The sequence below is a fragment of the Phoxinus phoxinus genome, assembly GCF_949152265.1.
Source record: "Phoxinus phoxinus genome assembly, chromosome: 10".
NCBI classification, from domain to species: Eukaryota; Metazoa; Chordata; class Actinopteri; order Cypriniformes; family Leuciscidae; genus Phoxinus; species Phoxinus phoxinus.
Window position 1 is genome coordinate 18,284,607 of NC_136885.1, and position 21,532 is coordinate 18,306,138.

Sequence of the window (21,532 nt, forward strand, 5' to 3'; positions counted from 1 at the left end):
AAGCTGCAAGAGTTCACAGCTCCCATCTGCTCAGAGCTGAGAGACTGAGAAACACTGACTGAAATTAACACCACTATTTATAGAGAGAAAAAAAGAGAAGATGTGTGCTTAAAAAAGGATCATAGATTTTGAGGTGGATGGATTTTTACAGACACAAAAGAGAGAGGAGGCAGGGGTTAATGTAAAAGTAGATCATCACTCTCCGCTTTTTATTGTTCTCCTCATTTCTGAGTTAATCGCTACCATTACAGACCATTATGCAGGACAGAGAAAGAAACATTACTTTAGTCAGCCTTTATGGCTGGATAAATGGCATTTCGCATAACACAGTGGTGGGAAGAGTGTATGTGCTTAGAGAGAGAGAGGAAACCAGGATGTTATTTCAGGGCTCCGACATTAAAGTGTGGCTAATTAATGTCATGACCTCTTAACAGACATGCCCCCATTGAGACGAAACATTTAGCAGCACTTAACATTAGAGGAAAGGAAACATGAAAGCCAGAGACTACACAGGGTGACAGATGGATATCATTTATTCATTGGCTTCATCAATTTACATCCAGATTTAATAACGAACAAAAACAAACACGCAAAGGAAAAGGAGTATGACTCAAATGAAATGACATTTACAGCACGCACGCATATGAACACGCACCCAGCGTTGTGTAAAAGTTGTATCCGTGTTAGACTATGATGATGGTCTGTGACTGAGAAGTGGCCATCGGTTGGTTTATCTGTCTATACAAGCAAGCAGTCAACAATATGTGTGTCTGTGAGCGAGTTACTGAAGATTGAGATCAATTAGACTTTGACCAAATCTTTCCGCTCCCACGAAGCCTGAAACATACAAAAAGAAAGAATTGCTCAAGTGAGGATTTGGCATTATAATGATACTTTACGATTTTCCTTGTGGCTATAAATAGTGGTGAATATTAATTATCTGGCCCCATTTACATCCATTCTTAATGCTTAAAAAAAGGTACGTCTTAAAAAAAGTCAGTTGCCACAACTGCGATTGATCTTAACTTACATAGAACCCAAGACATTCCTTTTACTCTATTTGCCTCATATTTTAATAATCACATAATTATTATTGGAAAGTTAGCAGCGGCACACGGACAAGGAATAGTCCTGAAATGTTAATGACGAGTCTCCACTGAGATGCCTTTAAAGCTTTGGACTCAGATTAATCTCTGTCAGACCGGCCCTGAATAAATTATACCTCTTCTTATGTGACATTCTTTAGTGACAAAGAAAAAGCAGTGGTGATCAAAAGCCCCCCTCTCTTTCCAGAGCACATCCTGACATGAGATTTCTAAACCAGGACAGAGACAATTTTAAACTCATCGGGGTTTAATTAGGACTATAAGCCTGTGGGTGATTTCTTATACATCGCACTTAACTAAAGGCAGGAAGCAGTGCATAAGCTCACTGAAAATGCACAAAAACATTCATAAATCATATTCTGTGTGCTTAAAAATGCCATTAGTAAATAGTGTTGATTTATGTGAGGTCAGTAGTTTTAATAGCAAAAGAAACAACACAGAGCTTCTTTAATATAAATCACTGTGATGTTTTATAGAGTTATGGTACATTATAGAGTTATTTATAGAGACTAAGATCAACTGGAGGGAATCCCGAAGCACTAAACCCTAAAATACAATTAACTTACCCTTTGACCTTTGAACTCTTTTTTCCTGGTTGCCGTGGTTCCTGAGAGGAGGCAGGGTCTCGCGGCTCAGCCGGCTGGTCTGCATCCTGATTGGATGCTGCTCCAGCAGGGGCGGGGCCAGATGATGGGGAAGCAGAACTTGCCTTGAGGGTTTTCTGTAGGTTTGATACCTAATTAAAGAGGTGAGAAACAAATTGTCACTGAATCCTGGAGTTGTCAAATTTGTTGTCTTTAAACAGAAGAAAAAGAGGCTGTTATATCATATGCTATATATGCAGATATATATATATATATATATATATATATGGTTTTATCAGCTTACTACTGCAAAGTGCACCGCATATATCCTATACTGCCTAATATATAAGCATTATGCCACAATTAACACTACAAACTATATTATGCTACATTATTACTACTTTAACCAATAAATATGTTTATCAAATGCTGTGTAAAAATGCATAAACTGATCGCATACTATATACTTCAGTAAGTAAGAGTTTTTTAATATTCTGAATTTAGACTTAATAAACTAAACTAGTTGAATTTTACTTCTCAAACAGTTAAGCACATAAAACAGGCTTCATATATGGGTCGGTGAAGTGATGCTTTTCATCATTAATAAATATGAATTTGTTCAAAATACATTCAAAATGGAAATCAAACACAATAACTTGAATACACCTCTTCTATGATGAACATGTTTTTGATTCCTGATATGACATTCATTTTGATATTTTTGGGGAAGCTTAAAGTAAAAAATGTCAGGGTGATGCAACTGTCCTGAAATCATAATGAAGAAAAAAAAGCCTCAAAAGAATGAATTTCATAGTTACAGTAGTAGTTTGGCATTACGTTTTATTATTTATATAAAGTTTATATATTTACATTATTATAATTTATATGTATTTAAAATTGTAATTATACATTATAAATTAATTATTAACTATATAATTATTAACTATAGTCTGCTAAGTCAAAGTAAAAATATATTTATATATATATTTTAAAACCTTCATGAAAACAATGATTAAATTTGTTCTAAACTTGTACACTTACATGAATCCAAAGTGTAACGAAAATGTGTTTACTTTTTACAAAACACATTACATTTTAGGGTCATTCAAATGAGACTTGAAGTTATATTTAAAAAAATGACAAAGCCACATGAAATCCACATTTCTTGGCAAATGTGTTTTAAACTAGATTCTTAAATTATTACAGTTGTGTCCAAACATGATGTCTGGAGGGGATATTTGTTTTTAATGACTATTTTGTCTTTTTTTTTGTTTAATACTTTAAAAATGAGGAAAGTACAAAACATTAAACCTGGTCAAGGTATTTATCTGACAAAATGATATGGCAATAAAGGCAAACTACAGCTACATGTTTTATTTTACTTTGCCAAAAAAAAATGCATAAAACAATAAGCTCAGAGAAAAAACCATACATTGACTACAACATAATCAGTTATTAATATTTTGTTGATTTTCTCTTGTTTTTGCATGTGTGCATTATTTCTTTGTTCGACAACCTGGCCAAAAATTATGTCCGCACAATTTCAATTTCAATTTCAGTTTCATTGCTTTATCACAAATAAAACTGACTACAAGAACAACTACGTAATACGATTACAAAATGTTTAACAAATTTGAATAACTATTTGAATAAAGTATGTGAATTTTCCTAGGCCAGACATAACTTTTGGCCACTACTGTATACGTCACTAAGGGTGGGTGAAGATTTACACACAAACCTCTGTTTCCACTTGAACCTTGACCTTGAGCTGGCTTTCTCTGTACTGATTGGCTCTTGACACCTGCTCCTCAATGCCACACAGAACTGCTTCACAGCCTGCACACCTGAGCGAGACAGACAGAATATATTTAACACCAACCTGCAAGGGCAAGGCATTTCCTTTTTTACATCAGCAACAGCATCCATACTGGCACAGACACAAATGAACACTTACCACTCCTGCAGTGTGTTGGCAATGTTAGGTAATTCGTTGGGGCCCAGGTCTCGACCTATGCTGCAATCTACCTCGACCTGCTGGTTCCTCTGGTCCAGTTTCCCGTGGATAATGTCACAGTAAACAGCCTCGATCAGCAGGTCCTCCAGCTCACGCACATTCTTCAGCTCTAACTGCTGGAGCAGTAGTGAATACGGCAGACACTATCGAGAGACAACAGCACAGTTGAGGTTAAAGAGGTTTGTTTGCTTTGTTTCTTATGAAAAGTGTGCTCTGGGGTAAGTTAAAACTTTTAATTTGTCCTAGTAATATTATAGCGGCTTGATAAGAGAACACTTGTTTCGTCAATCATGCAAGGCAACAAGAACACTAATAGCCCATACAGTAAACATCTGTGTGCCGTTCATAACAGAGCTCATTAAAAACAGTGTTAAAGTCGGCATAAAACAGATGTTGCGACAGTCTTTTCTTTCCTATTGTGACGTATCAAAGGCTACATTCAGACTGTGTGGCCCAAAATTGTTTTGCTCATATGTGACTCAAATCTGTTTTTATCAGACCACATCTGATCTTTTCAATTGTGCCAATCCACATGTGGTCCTAAATCCGATACAGGTCAGATGTTTTGCTACCTCAGTCTGAACAGTCATATCAAAATTCATGCGACTTTAACGTCACAATTTTGTGCTTATGGGAGTCACTTCAAAGATTTAACATACTTGAAGTTATGAACACTGACAGGTAGTCAGTGGAAGGACAGTCAGAAGTCAAAACTCTGACTTTGTAACAATTGTAACTCTGACAATTGTAAGTATTACAATGACAGCTCTATATACAGCTCTATATATGCTCTATATACTTTAAAGTCCTCCTTGTTTCGTCTTTTGCGCATGCGGGTCAGTCCAGGACCATGATCTGTTCACACTTGAATCTGATATTGGCCACATTTAAAACAACAATGTGAACAGCTATACAAAAAAAAAAAAAGTATCTAAGGCTCGCAGTGTGAATGTAGACTAAGTGAAATGCCTTTCGAACTACAAAAAAATTTAGGGCAGGACTTGATTTTGTCTATCAGGAATCGAGTGGACAGTTGGAAGGTTGTTGTTTGCTATTGCTGTGATCTCATGTGAGTGACCGGTTGTCCTGTCCTCACATCACTAAACACGTCAGCAGAGAAGAGATGTCGTTGAAAAAGGGAGGAAAGTTATTTTGAAGATTACAAAGGCACATTAATGTTTATAAAAATAATGCTCTACACAGATCAATCATTTATAATTAATACTGCATAAATAGTCAATACTGATTTCATGGTTTGTTTAATAAATGAATCACTACCTTTAGATTGGAGGCCAGGCTGATGATTGACAGATGACGGAGTTTGTTCTTCTGGGCGGGTGTGAGTTCAGGAAGCGAGGCTGCCCTCTCTAAATGGCAGACATACATTAAATTAACATACATTATAAGCAAGCGTACAGCCAGGAGGGAAATAACTGATTACATTAAAGCCCTGGTAAAATCTGCAACAGAACATGGGCCAGAGACTCCCGCTTCCCTCTCACAGGAGTTAACTTATTTAGCAAGGCAAAGGGCAGCATATACAGTCTCATTCTGAGTCAGAGCAGGGAATAAACCCACTGCCTCAGGGGGCTAATATCTGGTCAGATCATTTGTTGTCATGGTTACCTTTATAGTCGCAGTAGGTTCCATACGCAAAAAGATTGAGAAGCTGGTACACTGGAGCATGGGGACCCGTCTCCAGCTAGAGAGGGAAAGTGAAGTACAGACAAAGATTGATATGACAAAGTGTTGAAGTATTTTGTGTTTAGCACTAGCAGATAAGCACTTTAGTTCAGCTCTGTCGGAAATAAATGGTAGTGCAGTACATGGGTACTCTGGGATCTCTGAGCAATATGTGGCAGAGATTCTTGCATGACCTGTAATGCAATAATGATGACATCTGTTGACTTGCCAGTTTGTTTTATTGCAGCACTCTTAGCAAACATCAATATAAAAATATATTATAACAAAAAAATATATATATACATTATCATTCAAATGTGTGAGTTCTTAAAGTTTAAAACGTTTGAAAGAAATTAATCCTTTTATTCAGCAATTAAATTGATTAAAAGTGACAGTAAAGATTAATATATTAAGGATTAATATTTCAAATAAATGCTGTTTTTTTTTTTTTAAAACTTTCCCTTCATCAAAGAATCCTGAAAAAAGGTATCATAGTTTCCATAAAAATATTAAGCAGCACAACTGTTTTCTACATTGATGATAATAATAAATGTTTCTTGAGCAGCATATTAGAATGATTTAAGAATCATGTGACACTGAAGACTGGAGTAATGATGCTAAAAAATTCAGCTTTGATCACAGGAATAAATTACATTTAAAAAAAACATTCAAATAGAAAACAGTTAAACTAAATTGTAAAAATATTTCATGATATTACTGTAAAAAGAAAAGGATTAAATGCATCGGTGAGCATAAAAGACTTCAAAAACCATACCAACCAACCCCAAACATTTAAACAGTAGTGTATTATATATTTAATATAAAGTAATATAAATATCTATATAAATGCATACTGACAAGAAATATGTGTTCTGAATGGGGGAAACTTGCAACCTGAATGTTTTGATTAAATGTGAATCGGATTTCAAACCATAAAAAAATTATATGGATCAGATTTAAATAATCAAATGCCCTGTGGGTTTTCAGGTGATCATGATTTTACCAAGTACAACGTGTTCCTGGATCAACATTCCAATCATCCAATCAGATTTGAGGGATGGGTTTACAGTTAAAGTCAAGTTTAGGCTTACAACCAGGGTTATGTACTTTAACATCAGTTATTCACTTCCCTCTGATTTCAGGGATAAGTTATGGGTAGGGTTAGGTTTAGGAGTAGGGATCGGGTTAGGAATGTGTTTTCAGACAATAATTTTGTTCCTAGGATCAGGAACATGTCTTATTTGGCAAAATCATGGTGACCGAGGTTTTCAAGACAATAATACACTAATCTAATTTGAATGAGATATGCAAAAAGGATTTGGTTATAGACAGCATGGCAAAACACATCAAGGAAGAAAACACTTGAGCAGAAGATTAATCACCATGACATTAAAGATGACACACAAGCGCTGCCATTTAAACTAACTATGTTAGACACAGAATTCATATAAAGTCATCAAGTCTGAAAGACTGAAAAAGATTTTTCAGCACACGTATTCCTCACCTCACGGACGTTTGGCAGTTCTAGTATGTCGGAGAAAACATAGAGGCCTGGGGTTTCCAGTAGAGAGCTGATGGCCTGAGCCAGAGCTGGACCTGAGAGAGACAGCAGCTGATCCACCTCCATCTGACGGGACAGAAAGAGTTTAAACAACCCAGAGCCCAACATCTCAAAGAATGAGGTAGTATTAAAAGCTAAAGAAAGTTTGCATTTCATAAATAAAGAGAACCGTGTTCAGACTTCTTAACTGCAATAGTTGTTCTTATTAAATCTGTACCAGCAAGCCTCAATAACTCATGTACAATAAACCCGTTTCATTGGGCTTGTTAAATGGCTGTTGATCCACAGCAATATGCTTTCGACGACACTTTGATGCAGGGATTTAATAAGACAGGTGGCTCACAGTAAAATTAACTACATTATCAGGGTGAAGTTATGCATGATGCACTTTCATGATGATTAAAACAAGGTTGCCAAGTGCACTAGGAGAGATTACAGCTCTGAGACAGACAAAAAAAGATGCGTTTAAATGCACTTGACATAATACGATTATTTAGGAGACCCCAAATGATAATGAAAACAATGCATGTACAATTGCAACATTTTTGAAAACAAGCATAATAGTGAACAAAAGTGTGACTAGAGTTAATCAACAAAGTCACTAGGTTTCAGCAAATGAAAACATCATCTAACCGTAGATATACTTTGTTAAATGGGGTCTAAACGCATTCTGTGTTGTTTAATACTCATAAACAGAATAAACCAGTCAGCTCGTGCTCAATGTTGAGCACCCGGTATGAAATACATCAACACAGCGCCAGCTAGGCCTTGCCGTTGTTAAACTAATGTCGTACATAAGCACACAGCGTTGGAAACTTTACCCAGCAAGCACAAATGTATAATATTAATGTGCGACCACATTTCGCGTGCTGAAATGTGCCGACAAAGCGATATAGTTACCTTATTTATAAAGACTGAGGTTGTTTGTGTCAACTGTGGTGCCACTGCTACTTCCGTTAGCAAGCGTGCTACGACATAAAAACGTGCCCTCTGATTGGCGGAGAGGTAGAAGGGAGGGCGTGACCACAGAGCGATTACGAGAGTGAGCGGACAGGCGGACACACATCGCCATCGTGTGGTCACATAGCTTCTTAAGAGTTAAGAAAGTCTAAAAAATAACTACTGTAAGAATAATACTAATACTAATAATTATTTAACTAAAAAAATATAATAACATACATATTCTATTTGTTTACAAAGCCAATATGTGTGTTTGTTTATTTGTTTGTTTATTAAAAGGGACAATGCACAATAATGAACATAAGGCTAAGCCATGTAACATTTTATACACAAGCAAGATATCAGCAAGTTTAACCATATTTCCCCAGTTTAAAAAAACATGTTTCTTTAACATATTACAATGATAAAAAGAATTTGGCTTATTATCCATTATTTTCAAGGCCAGTTTATAAACTGTTTCTACTGACTGTAATGCAGTCCTTCCTGCCTGCGTCCAGCTGGTCATACAGTAGTTCATATGCGACAATATCATGGCATCGATGTACAACTTTGAGGCCTCTGTAGTTAAATTACTTCTAATATGCCTCAAATTTACCAAGTTAAATTTAATTCAGTTTTTTTAGCTTGTGATTTAAATGTCAGTTGTGTGTCTAGTATTATACTTAAATATTAAAACTCCTGTACAACTGACAGTGTTCTTCCTGCTACTTCTGGGTCAGGATCTTTATTTGCCGATTTCGAAAAGAACATACATATTTACCGGTATAGATAAGAATATGAAGCATGCGCATTTAGATTAAAACATTTATATAATTCATTTTATTCATCCATCTACATTATCACATAAATTCCATCAGCTGTGTCCAAATGTTTGACTGGTAATGTATCTTTAGAGAAGCTGTGTGAAAACCCCCCAGAATAGGTTAAAACATGTAGGGGAGAGCCGGGACGGTTGAAACACTTTTCAGATAAACGTCATTTTCTACGATAAGGTTACAGATAGATTTTTTGTGTGTGTGTGATCAACAACTCACATATGTGTTCTCTTAGTATCATGTGTTATTCGGTACAAATATAGAATGATTTAAGTACAAATTGACTTTGATCGGTAGTTGTGCTTTGTTTCAATCGTCCCGCCCGAGCGGGACGGTTGCAACACAGGGGTGGGACGGATGAAACATAACAGTTTAAACGGCAACTATTCATCTAATGCTTGTTTTTATGAACAATACCTGACAAGTAACTTATGTACATATTGTTACAAACATATTTTGTAATTTATTTTAATTTAAAGGTTCATTTTAACCATTTTTGTTCTATCACCCATTAAACATAGGCGATAAGCCTATGCGCATTTTGTGTAATCTTTCTAATAGGCTATTTTGACGAAGACAGACAAATCCGTTTACAATTAATTATCTTACATTTCTTCCTTGAGTCATATCGAGTGTTTACTAGTTGAATAGCCTTAACAGCGGTTTTCCTATGACCAGGTTTAACTGGCAGGAGGCGCTGTTTCATCCGTCCCGACAGCGCATCCCGACAGTTAAACCTGTTTTTCCCTTAAACTAAAAAACTTTGATATTGCACACTTAAGGGTGTGTTACAGTAGTAATACACCTGCCGTATTATCATTACAATGGCACATGAAACAATAAATACAACTTGTCAGTCAAAAAAAAGTACCGCACGAAATAATTCACTTACTGCACTCAAAAACAGCTTTCCGGCTTTAAATCCAAAACGGCATGACGTAAAGAAGAAATGTTTTCGCGGGTCTGGTAGGCATTGCGTGTTGTACGTGCTGACGAAATTTGACGTACATGACGTGAGTGGTTTTCAAGGAAACCTCAATGTTTCATCCGTCCCGCGTTTCAATCGTCCCGGCTCTCCCCTACTGGCATAACAATGATCGTGTGTTGAAATGTCTTGTATTGAATTCTGTATCTGAACTGAACTGTTGTACAGTTCAACAGTGCTCAAACAAATAAACAACCTTTGGTTTTCCTTGGTGACAAAACTAGCTTAAACCACCCTTAGATTAGATGGTTTATCATTCTTAGCTTGTTTGAGCTGGTTTATTCCCAGCCTGGCCAGCTTGTCTGTAGACTCAATTGCATTGTGTTTGATTGCATATCCTAATACTTATTTTTTTTTTCTTTGGTGCCTTGGGAAAGTGGGTGGTGATGAGTGGAAAAAACATTATTGGGCAATGTTTTCAGCTTTTTCAAATGTCAAACCAAACTAAAGACACACAAATTACACTGAACCTTAACCTCTGAGAATGTCACTGTTTATTTAAAAGGAGGGCAATAGAAAAATAGATAGCTATAGGCTAAATTTTTACACATATCAACTGTCAAAGGGGATAGGATCCATCTCACAGATACGTTTATAACTGAAATCACAGGGCACGTCGAACCAGGTTTTCGAGCGCGAGTCCAGCACTGCACAGTCTTCTCCATGAACCCCTCCTGACTTATGATCATTGGGCTCTTTGTGCCATTCATCCCAGTACCTACAGAGAGCAGCGGTGAGTCCAGAGGAACAACCACATCATTATCCCACACAGTGATGTCAATTTAACAATTTTGTTGTTAGATTTAGCAACTTTTCAGACTACCCTGACAGCTTCTTATTTCCCCCCCAAAAAAGCACATAGCAACAAATTGAGCTATTGTTTTAAATTTATTTGATGACTTTTAGCAATTTCTAAAAAAAATACTAACTCAAACAAGTGTACACGTTTACCCTCTAAAGCCCCATTCACACAGCACTTTGAACCCGGCAAATTGCCGGCAAATTGCCGGAACGCCTTCTGTGTGAACGCAAACACGACCCGGGTTTAATGCCGGGATCGATGCCGGGTTGGGGACCTAGTAACATTGCCGTGTTCAGACCCGGAACGCGCGCTGTGTGAACAAAAGCCAGGACAAATGCCGTAAGGGGTGTGTCGTAGTGATGATGCACGAGCCTTCGCAATGACGTTATCGTGCCACTGAAGAAAGTTTGTGTTCGTCATCGATACAAGAAAGAACGAAAAGATGTCTGCAAACTGGACTGAAGCAGAGACCCGAGAGCTCCTTGCAATCCGCGCCGAAGATCATAACGTCACGCGTCTATCCGGGACATACCCGGGTTGTGTGTGAACGCGCTCTCTGATTCCGGCAAATCACTGGCAGTGTGAATGAACCATTTTCAAACGAGCCCGGGTCAAATCCCGGGTCACTTTATCCGTGTATTTTCCGGAATCTCTGTGTGAAAGGGGCTTATATGACACAACAATTGCATACTGTATAGCAGGTACTACATTTGGTTTGAAACTTTCTTTGTGACCGTTAAAAAGCATGTTCTAGTATGAATGTGTGAACGTAGCCTAGGCTACTACATTTGCTATCCCATGTTAATCATATGGCCTCATGGAAAAGTGAAGTCTATCGAATAATCTGTCTTCATAATCTCGCCGTAAATAAATCAGCCTGGTACTTTTCTCCTACTGTTTTTCGAATATGGACATACAGTAGGCTACTGCTTTTTTGGCATACTGTTTTTCGCATATAGTAGGGAAGTATTCGATTAGCTGACCTACCAGCGTCAGTTGTGTCACTTAACTGCCATTCACAAATCCTCTCCCATAGCCTCATGGGATAAGTGTCAAGTGTACACCGTACTCACACTTCAGAATGCCGCCGGAAGAAGTAAGTCATCCGGGTACTTTTTGCCTACTCTTTTATGAATACTGTTAAATCGGACATACTTAATTTGTCACGTTCTGTTTTTCGCCCACTATTTAGTAAGGAAGTATGCGATTTGGGACACAGCCATATTCTTCAAGTTTTCATGCCATGCCGTCACATACTGTTTTACGTCATTATGCAATGATATCATTAGAAACTTTTAGCAACAAATTCACCTGCCTCTAGCAACTTCTCCAAAAAATGATTTGCCAAAAGTGATCCCATTCCCACCAGTTCACATTTAAATAACCATCAATGTCTTGACTGTCACTGAGATGTTTAGGAAGAGTTCTAAAATTGTATAAATAGTTTTAGAAATGATTTTGTTCAGTTGATCTCTCTCTCTCTCTCTCTCTCTCTCTCTCTCTCTCTCCCTCTCTCTCTCTCTCTCTCTCTCTCTCTCTCTCTCTCTCTCTCTCTCTCTCTCTCTCCCTCTCTCTCTCCCTCTCTCTCTCTCTCTCTCTCTCTCTCTCTCTCTCTCTCTCTCTCTCTCTGTGTGTGTGTGTGTGTGTGTGTGTGTGTGTGTGTGTGTGCACGTACGTCTTATTAACCACTGTGTTGTCCACCCATTTCCACACTCCCTCAGTCTCAGCGTCTGATAAACCGATCCAGAAGTGGTAGTCAAATCCACCATGATTGCGCGCGACACCCTCAAGGGTGTGCTGAATTAAAAATAAAAAAACATCAATATATTAATAAATATATCACAGTGAATAAACATTGCAAACATTATTTATTGAAATAAATGTTTTTATTTTCCATCTTAGAAGTGCATTGAAAAACCGTGCCACACTTACGTGTTGTTCGTGGCTGTGCAGTATTGTCAGATGGCCACCCATGGACGCGCAGCTCTCTTTGCTGTGCTGCCAGTCAAGTTTATCCTCACTAAAGAAATAACACCTCTCTTCTAAATGTATCCAGTCCTCTGGGCATGGCCTACATTTGATCACTGCGGAAGAGAGATGTTAATGATTCTGAATGAAAACCCTTGGGCGTCAAATATCATTCAGCGATACACTTATTTCTATCTCAGTCCTATATAATTTTTTCTCACCCTGTTTTGAACAAGTCTGTCCAAGAGTTGTGTATTCTGAGCAGAGGCGGGAGAAACGCTCCTGCATGGTAGTGAGTTTGAGAGACAGAGACGCAGCCTCAGACTCATCACTCTTGACTGGCCTTACAGTGACAGATGATCTACGACTGTTTACCACTGCAGAGACACAGAGAATACCATAGTTTATACCACCACAAAAAGGGAAAGTGACATGTGAAGGCCAAGTATGGGTAACCCATACTCTGAATTTTTCCTCTGCATTTAACTCATTCAAGTAAGTGGACACACATTAGGAGTAGTGATTAGTGAAGCAGTGGATCGGGGGCGATTGGGGGCACTTCAGTCATTCCTGGTATTGAGAATCAAACCTGAAACCTTCAGCTTACCAGTCTGACTCTCTAACCATTTGGCCACAACTGCTCCAATATTTTAACCAGTAGTCGTTGTGATGGATTTTTTAAATGAATCATAACTAACATTTTTTTTCTTACAGGAACAACATTTATATGTTTTTGTAAAAATAACAAATATGGGAAATGAAACTAGACAGATGTCTAGGTTCAAACATTGTGATTATGAAGTAATCCTAGAAAAATTCAGTTTCATTGCATTACAAATTTTTATTTTTATTTTATTTAGACAAAAAATTCTACAATATCAATCAGATAATATTTTGTATATCAAATAATATTTAATCTATAATTCTATTAAATTCTATTCTATTTAGGGATACACACTATATCAGTATACTATTGGTTATTGGCTAGTATTATAGATATTTACTGGTATATATGTTAATATGCATGCTCATTTGCCATAATTTTACATTTATATATCCTTTACTACCATCAATATCTCATTAAAGGTAATCTTTAAAAACTCTATTAATTTAATAACTCATTTAATCTTTAGCAAATCTCCAAATTTTAACAGTTTTTTTGTAATTATTAAGACTAGTAATTAGCAAAGAATATTAACACCAGCTTTTAAGTATCAGTATTTTCAATTTTTTATATTTGTTCATCTCTAATTCAATTCAATTCTATTCTAGATGATTAGTATGGTCATTTCCCATAATTTTACAATGATATATCCTCTACTATCATCATTATCTCATTAAAGGTAATCTTTAAAAACTCTTTTAATTTAATAACTCATTTAATCTTTATCAAATCAAATTTTTACTGGGTTTTTTTTATAATTACTAAGACAAATTAGTAAAGAATATTAATACCATCTTTTCAGTATCATCCAACATTTTAATATTGGTTCATCTCTAATTCTATTTTATTCGATTCAATTCTATTCTGTTCTGTTCTGTTCTGTTCTTATTCATTAAGCAACCCAAATGCACTTTGACATCACCAGAGAGGCAGCTAGAGGCCTGTTTATGATGTGTACGTGTAGCAGTGTGTTGTTTACTTACAGAGAATGCCAAGTACTATGTTTGCACAAACTGAGATCAATAGAGCAATGAGCAGGACAAGAGAAGCCTGTCCCCTCAAACACATCGTCCCTTTCTGAACACCTGGTGAAGCACAAAACCATTGGTTATTATTCTGACTTGTCCCACACGTCTCTTTGTATTCCACTCTCCCCTCAAGTTCACATACAGTTCCCACATTATGAACACACATACATTACCTTGTTTGCCCTGTGATGTGAGTATGGGTCTGTTCCCACTATGAGAGATGTCTTCTGTGAACTCTTGTAAACTGGTGTAATTTTCATTATCTTCCATCTTAAAACATAAAGTTCAGAAAATCTGTTGACCACCGTCTTCTTTATTTAATAGCAGAGCTTTTTAAGTAATGTCTTTATCTTGTAGTCCTGTCCTCCAGATCACCAACAATGAAATAACAGTTCATGAAGAGGAGAGCAATCAAAGGAGAGAAAATTCTTCCCTGGAAGAATTAAGAAGAGAAAGTTCTTCCTGAGTTTTCTCTGCTCAGACTTGTACGAACCGCTCCTTTTTACAGCTCTCTCGGCTCTAACTTTTATCCCCCTTTCTCTGCCTCCCCCTTATATCTGTGGTCACGTGCCCTTCAGGGCTGGAAGAAGTTAAACACTGGCAGGAAGAATTAGAAGAGAGATGGTTGTGCAATACTGAACTTTTTTCAATGAGTCATGAATTGTTCTAGCCAATAAGAAGAACAGTTTGTTCATAATAAGTTATTTTTCCAGATGTATTCCTGTAAAATGTTTCATACTGAACAAGTTGTGAAATCCAGCTGTACACAAAACATCAAAACCAAGTTTGTGATCAATTTCAAATGATTGACTTGCGTGTGTACAATGGAGTCTAAAGGCTGAAAGCAACTTAATTATTTAGAAGTGAAACATATAATATTAATTCCCTTTTCTGGGAAATTGTGCCTAATCGATATTGAAGTTATTACCTTTTAATTGGTCCGCACAAAGCAGTGCTTAACCTGTATGAACTTATTTCTGGTGCTGAACACAAAAGATGATATTTTGAAGAATGAGGGTAACTAAAAAAATAAAAATACAATGGAAGTCATTAGAGAGCAGCAACTGTTTGGTTACCAACATTCTTCAAAATATCTTCCTTTATGTTGAACAGAAGAAATAACTTCCATATGTTTAGAATAACTTGAGGGTGAGTAAACAAAATTATTTTTGGGGGGGGGGTGAATTAACCCTTCCATATAGCAAAATTGATAGTTTTATGAACTTTTAAAAATGCTTCTCATATCTTTTGTTGTCATTCCATCGGTCAGTATTTTGGTGGAAATCCTCAAAGCCTATAAGAAAACAAAAGCTAAGAAAATCTGACCCAGACCACATTACATACGGGTTTCTGTAGGGTTAAACAATAAAACTAAAGCCAAAAGGTTTTTTTTTGGCTAAAGGTTTCGGCAAACTCTCTTGTGCTTCTTTCAATGACTGATGAGACATAAAACTGATGTGTAGAAAAAAAACAAGTCAAAAGCATGACTCAGCACTGTCACAAAATCATGACGCAAGCTTTTGCTTAATCCATGACTCGGAATTTACACATTATTCTGGCCTGATTTAATATGACACTGCTGTTTTAATATTTAACTGACAGAGCTCTGTGCTGATAGGTTTTCTTCTCTGGATCAGAATATACAGACATTTTAGTCCATGTATGTATTGTATTTCTTCGTCACAACATCACACTATTTTACCTGTGGAGATTAATTTCTTTTTGCTATTCTGTCTCCATCTTTTTTATTTTATTTAAAAAAAATCCCCAGATATGAGTAACTTTCCTACTTGAGATAAAAAAGGACCTTCAATGATTAGAGAAAATCCGAATGAATACATTTCATGAGAGAGTATCTAATACCCTTGACTCTTGTTTATACGTTTGAATATGACAGTAGATAAATCACAGCATCACAATTACATCGTTTTTCCTCCTGTCAAAGAAAATTCATTTTCATTCCACTGCTGTGGAGAAATGAATAGTCTGCTAAATGAATAAATGTAAATGTAAAACCTCTATTGTATTAGTTTATATTGACCTTTCCCTTTTATTTTACTGTCATGCCTTCTCAGATTTTTCTGTCTCTTGCAGCTGTTCGTTTATCATAAAAAGGTTATTCTGCATGACCTCGGCTGCATTCCTTTCCTGTCTCCAGCTGTTTCTTCACTTCCTGTTCCTGCTTTCTCAAACACAGCTGCATCTCCTCCGAACACACTACAGATCTTTTCTGAAAGCAATAATTGTAAAAATAATAATTTAAAAACATACAAACATTAACTGACTTTAGTATCAAAAATCACTTTGGCCCTAACTGCTATGTACTGTATTTTTTTGTATTCGTTTTTTATCCTCAGTTACATTGTTTTATGTCATATTATTCAGTTCCCTGTTGTCTTTGGCAATTTAAAAATAAAAATAAATCCCAGTCCATCCTTCAGCACGTAGTTTACGATAAAAAAAATTTGGCCATAAGATTTCAATCCATCCACCAAACACTCAGAATACCTAAAATACCATTATTACTAATTATTTAGCATAAATTATTCAATATATGATTATGTGTGTGAAAAAATAGTAAACATTGTTCCTTTTTCTTCTTCTTCTATTTTCATTCTTTTTTTACTGTTGACACCCAGTACCCCCTTGTGGTCCCCAGAATTAAATCCTTGTCCTAGAGATTTACTATGGACTTTATGTGTGGTCCGATGTATTAGGTAAATGGTAATCTGAGTCACATCTTGTTCCACAAAAGAAAGAGAGATGTGTAGATCTAATCACATTAGTTTTATTAAATGAATAAAACCAAACTACTCTGGAGCACAGCACAGGAACATAAAAAGAGAACCACAAAATTATCCAATACCTCAACATCAATGACTGACAAAGAACTAAACAACAGGGGGTATAAATATACAGGATAAAAGGAGCTAAACAAAATGGTAAATGGACTGCATTTATATAGCACTTTTAACAGACCCATGGCCACCAAAGCGCTTTACATATTGCCTCACTTTCACTTGCTCATGGACACCTCGACACTTGGTCAGGTGGAACCGGGGATAGAACCACCAACCTTCCGGTTTGTAGACAACCTACATGAACCACAGCCACTGCCGCCCAAGTGGCTCAAACAAGAAACAGGTGAACATCATAACCAGTACCACAGCAACACATGTATGTTCTATATAGTATGAACGTGTGTAGTGTGAATGTAATTTGGACGTCCTATGTGCCATGTTGTCACTGTCATGTCATTTTACTGTCATTCATAGATCCTCTTTACTGGGATAGTAAAGTGTGTATGCACACTTCAGAATCTCGCCAGAAGAAGTATGTCATCTGGGTAGTTTTAATAATAATTAAGTTTGTCGACAAGAAAGACTTCCGCACATACACCTCATATCTCAAGCTTCCTCACTCCTCGTTCCTCGCCTCCTCGTGGTGCATTTAGAGAATTCTTATTCTCCTTTTGAATTTAATGGCGGTTGGCAAATTAGCTTTGGTGCATTTCAGCCAATTAGTGAATTGAGATGTCTTTCAAGAAATACCTCATAAGGAAAAATCCCTTTCTGCAAATGTGTTGGTTGATAATTTCCCCCCAGATACAACATACAGCTGCGCACATGGATTTTTAAACGGCAATCGCATTTTTTGTATTTCTTATATTTCTTATTGTAGTATTGTAATTTCAGGGAAGAAAAACAATACATAGTTGAAATGTGAGACACTGTTTACATCTTGCTGGGTGCAGGACAAACCCCCTCGCACAACGTTCCCTAAAAGTCCTCTAAAGGTGACAAAAATCCCGAACCTTTACAGAACATTAGGACCGTTCCTAAAATGTCCTCTTTTGGTTATTAAAGTCCTGTAGTTCAAGGTTCCTTATACTAGTAGACTTCATGGGGACGTTCCATTTTGGTTATTTTATGGTCAAGAACAAAGAGGATATTTGGGACGTTAACAAAACATTCGTCCTCTGTTGGTCATATAATAACGTTCCCATTATGAATTTAGGGGGACGTCCATTGGTTATTCTATCACACAGCAACGTTACAAAGAGGACATTTGGGACGTTAACAGAACGTTCCCATGCGGTTCAGATCCCAATTTCGGGATTGTCCTACAAAATGCGGGACAGGTGGTCACCACACTTGCAGCCAGTTTCATTGGTTAAAGTTAGGGTAAGGTATTGTTCTTGTCAATGAGCACTGTGATTGACATGACCTATGGAATCTTTAGAATTGGCTGTGTGGGACAGAGTTTGCCGCTCAGGGCAGCTTTTCTGGAAGCTTCCTCATTCCTCACCTCCACAGATGTGCTTCAAGATGGCTTAGTTTGATCATGTTACACGTCTAGGACTGAAGAGCGAGGAAACAAGAATGCATCGATTTGTAAAACAATTCCACGCTGAGTCCAGAGCACAACTGTACAGCACAAACGGTTCAGTATCCAGCGTTTTCCAGTTTTGAGAAACAGGAAGTAGTGACTGATATTTGAACTGCCTCCTCTCAACCTCAACCTCCTGAGTATCACAATATGAGAATGCTGTGATGTCACTGTGATCAACGCATGATCTCACACGTTGACTGGGTAGTCACATTTTCATTGCAGTTTTAGTAATTTAATCACTTAATTTTACACTTTTTGTTCTGACCTGCAGATCAATTTTGAGCCTTGGCTAAGCATGTTGGTCAATAGTGTCAAAAAAGTGTTTGCAAAAAATGCATTTTACATCTTACTTGGTTAGGAAGGCAGACTTGATGTCTTTGTTCTCACTGAGTGTAATTTCATTGACAAAAGGGAAACCTTCTTCACTCCACCACTGAAATTTCATTTCATGAAATCCAAAATGAAATATTAAATGATATGGTATGAATAACAACAGCATAGAGGATGTGAATTATGACGTTATATATTATGTTATATATTATGTGTGGATTACATGTAAAAACCTCTCAGGTTGGCATATTGTTAGTCTTGACTCCAACACCTGATTATTTCCATTCATTTGCCAACTTTGCCAACAATAATGCATTTTGCTTCATTGATTCCTCAGCACTGTTGGCTGCTTTCTTGAGCTGTCTCATCATTTCTTCCTCCTTTTCCCTCAAGAAGTCATGCATTTAGTTAAACTGAGCATGCATCTTTTCCTTGAGACATTTGGCTCTTTCCTGTGGATTTACATGATATGAATAGTAGAAGAAATGTTATGGACAGACAAAGTCTAAGAGAGTGGCAGACTGAAAAACATGTCAAATAAAAACAATAATTTCTTTTAATAATCTATCTTAGATTGTGTTATTTCAAGCATCTGGTTCAAGATCATGTCACCAATTTGTTTATTGTCATCCAAAATAAATCTAATTGCTTCTCTCACCACATTATAACAATAGCATCAACAAAAACACATTATTATACAAAAAGTTTCATTACAGTTTCATCCTGTCACACTTTTTTATTTGTTGTTTATTCATACATTGTACATATACAACCTCACTGATCTCCATGGCTTCTTTTACAGGCTTGAAACTGTGTCCACGGTGTTTCTCTCCCTCCTTGCAGATGAGGCATGAGTTGCTCTTCATGGTCAGGACACAACAGTTCTTGTGCTTTTCCTTGGAGTCTGTTGTTTTGTCTTGTGCTGTTGTTGTACGACGTCTACAACGTTTCTCAGAACTCGGTTACCTTTAACATCCTGTCTGGTGAAGTTTTGTCTGCATTCTGGGCATTTGTGAACACCTTCACTTGATTCCAAATAACTCGTAATACACTGTCGGCAGAAAGCATGCTCACAGGGCAAACTTACTGGATCTCGGAAGTCACTCAAACACACTGGAAACATGAAGTGGAGAGACAGCGTAGAAGCCATGAAATCTCTTTTTAGAATCCCCTGATGTTTCTCTTTTGAAGTCACACTAGTATGTACACTTTCCTGATGGAACAATGAAGCTGTAGAGTTTGTTCAGTCTTTTATTGAGTGAGATCACACCCTCTTACATTAGTGAACCAAACGTTTTACTTCTGCATTGAATTCATGGGGGGGGGGGGGATCCTTTATAAAGCAGTTTTGTAAACAATTTACTAAAACTAATAACAATAATTTCTAGTTAATGCATGAGCTAAACTAAAAAATGTCAACAATTTTACAGCATTTATGAGGTTAATGTTAATATATAAATATAAGTGAAAAGTTTACATTTATTCCTTATGGAAAAAGTGGAGAACTTTGAGTAACGAATTACAATTTCCCCCCCAAAATTGTAATTCTGTCATCCTTTACTCAACCCATTATTTGTTCCAAACTTGTATGAATTTCTCTCTTCTGCTGAACACAAAATTATATAATTTGAAGAAATCAACTGTTCCCCCATATTCTTCAAAATATCTTCTTTTATGTTCAGCAGAAGAAAGAAAATCAGGTTTGAAACAAAAATGAGAGCGAGTAAATGATGACAGAATTTTCATTTTTGGGTGAACTATCCCATCGTTTATCTCTAAATACATTGGGTTATTTTTGTGGGGTGCAACATTTTTTAAACCATTTGTTCAGCTGTTATGTAAATATTAAATGGAAAAAGTTTATGGACAGATTTAACAAATGGGCATGTCTTTAAGCTTAAAGCATTGGCTAAAAAGTATTTGTGCTAATACAATACAATACAATCTGAGTCCCCTGTTCTAGAAATAGGTATATGGTCTAGCATTCCAGTTTGACTACATTTTTCATGTTATAATACAACCTGTGGGAGGAACAATACCTAGTCACGCAAGCCAAATTTAAATGCATTTGAAACCGAAAGTGTTCACTTGGTAGAAGAACAAACACATCTAACAAAATAACATCATCATCTTTGGAAGGAAGAACAAGTTTATTCAAACCAAAAAACAGTTATTGCCTTAGCAAGATCTCGTTTTAGTTTTAGAGAAAACTAAAATGTATTCTCCTTTGTCTTTGCAGATCAAGTGCTCCGTGTGGTTTGAGTGATTTTACGGATCCCAGTGTCTCTCTCTTGTGAGCACTCGTTTTAGTCGGGAATTGCATCACGGGCCACATGCAGGCCAGCCTGGGACCAAGCGCCTGCCCAGAATGCCAAAGGCTTATAACGCAGAAGACCTGAAATCCAGCCGTTTACTGAGGAACATGACCTCGACAGTGAGAGAACACCTTGCCGAGCAGAAATCGGACACCATCCACTTTTAAAGAAGGAACACAAACCTTAAATTCTCCAAAAATAAGAAGGATGCTGATGTGTTCTGAGCACGATGAGAAGCTTAAACTATTCTGTGAGACTGATCAGAAGCTGGTGTGTGTCATCTGCAGAGATGGAGACAAACATAAAGGCCACGTCCTTTAAACCC

The 21,532-nt window shown here is 36.9% G+C and overlaps 4 protein-coding genes across 4 annotated transcripts in view; 1 reads left to right on the top strand and 3 right to left on the bottom strand.

Annotated features, from left to right (window-relative positions):
* Window positions 1-515: 515 nt before the first annotated feature.
* Window positions 516-8,037, bottom strand: cops7a (COP9 constitutive photomorphogenic homolog subunit 7A). The gene is made up of 8 exons (XM_079625404.1): window positions 7,849-8,037; window positions 6,892-7,014; window positions 5,331-5,406; window positions 4,983-5,071; window positions 3,645-3,847; window positions 3,429-3,534; window positions 1,673-1,842; window positions 516-837 (listed from the first exon to the last, which is right to left on the bottom strand). The coding sequence occupies exons 2-8, from the start codon at window positions 7,012-7,014 to the stop codon at window positions 798-800; spliced, it is 807 nt and encodes a 268-aa protein (XP_079481530.1). The 5' UTR covers window positions 7,849-8,037; the 3' UTR covers window positions 516-797.
* A 2,147-nt stretch (window positions 8,038-10,184) lies between these two features.
* On the bottom strand, window positions 10,185-14,691 carry cldc1 (C-type lectin domain containing 1). Its single transcript, XM_079625405.1, has 6 exons — window positions 14,344-14,691; window positions 14,126-14,227; window positions 12,700-12,855; window positions 12,443-12,594; window positions 12,186-12,307; window positions 10,185-10,426 (listed from the first exon to the last, which is right to left on the bottom strand). The coding sequence occupies exons 1-6, from the start codon at window positions 14,438-14,440 to the stop codon at window positions 10,261-10,263; spliced, it is 795 nt and encodes a 264-aa protein (XP_079481531.1). The 5' UTR covers window positions 14,441-14,691; the 3' UTR covers window positions 10,185-10,260.
* A 3,821-nt stretch (window positions 14,692-18,512) lies between these two features.
* LOC307006107 (zinc-binding protein A33) lies at window positions 18,513-20,154 on the bottom strand (the record flags this gene model as incomplete). The annotated part of the gene is given in 8 exon segments (XM_079626746.1): window positions 18,513-18,695; window positions 19,116-19,184; window positions 19,186-19,296; window positions 19,300-19,344; window positions 19,461-19,540; window positions 19,650-19,744; window positions 19,746-19,798; window positions 19,800-20,154. Coding segments are annotated over 8 exon segments (879 nt in total). The 5' UTR covers window positions 20,043-20,154.
* A 953-nt stretch (window positions 20,155-21,107) lies between these two features.
* Window positions 21,108-21,532, top strand: part of trim108 (tripartite motif containing 108) — a gene marked incomplete at its 5' end in the record, with an annotated part of 1,674 nt that continues 1,249 nt past the window's right edge. Inside the window, 7 exon segments of the mRNA XM_079626747.1 lie at window positions 21,108-21,149; window positions 21,151-21,168; window positions 21,170-21,199; window positions 21,202-21,268; window positions 21,271-21,362; window positions 21,364-21,522; window positions 21,524-21,527. Of these exon segments, the coding sequence (XP_079482873.1) occupies window positions 21,108-21,149; window positions 21,151-21,168; window positions 21,170-21,199; window positions 21,202-21,268; window positions 21,271-21,362; window positions 21,364-21,522; window positions 21,524-21,527 (412 nt within the window).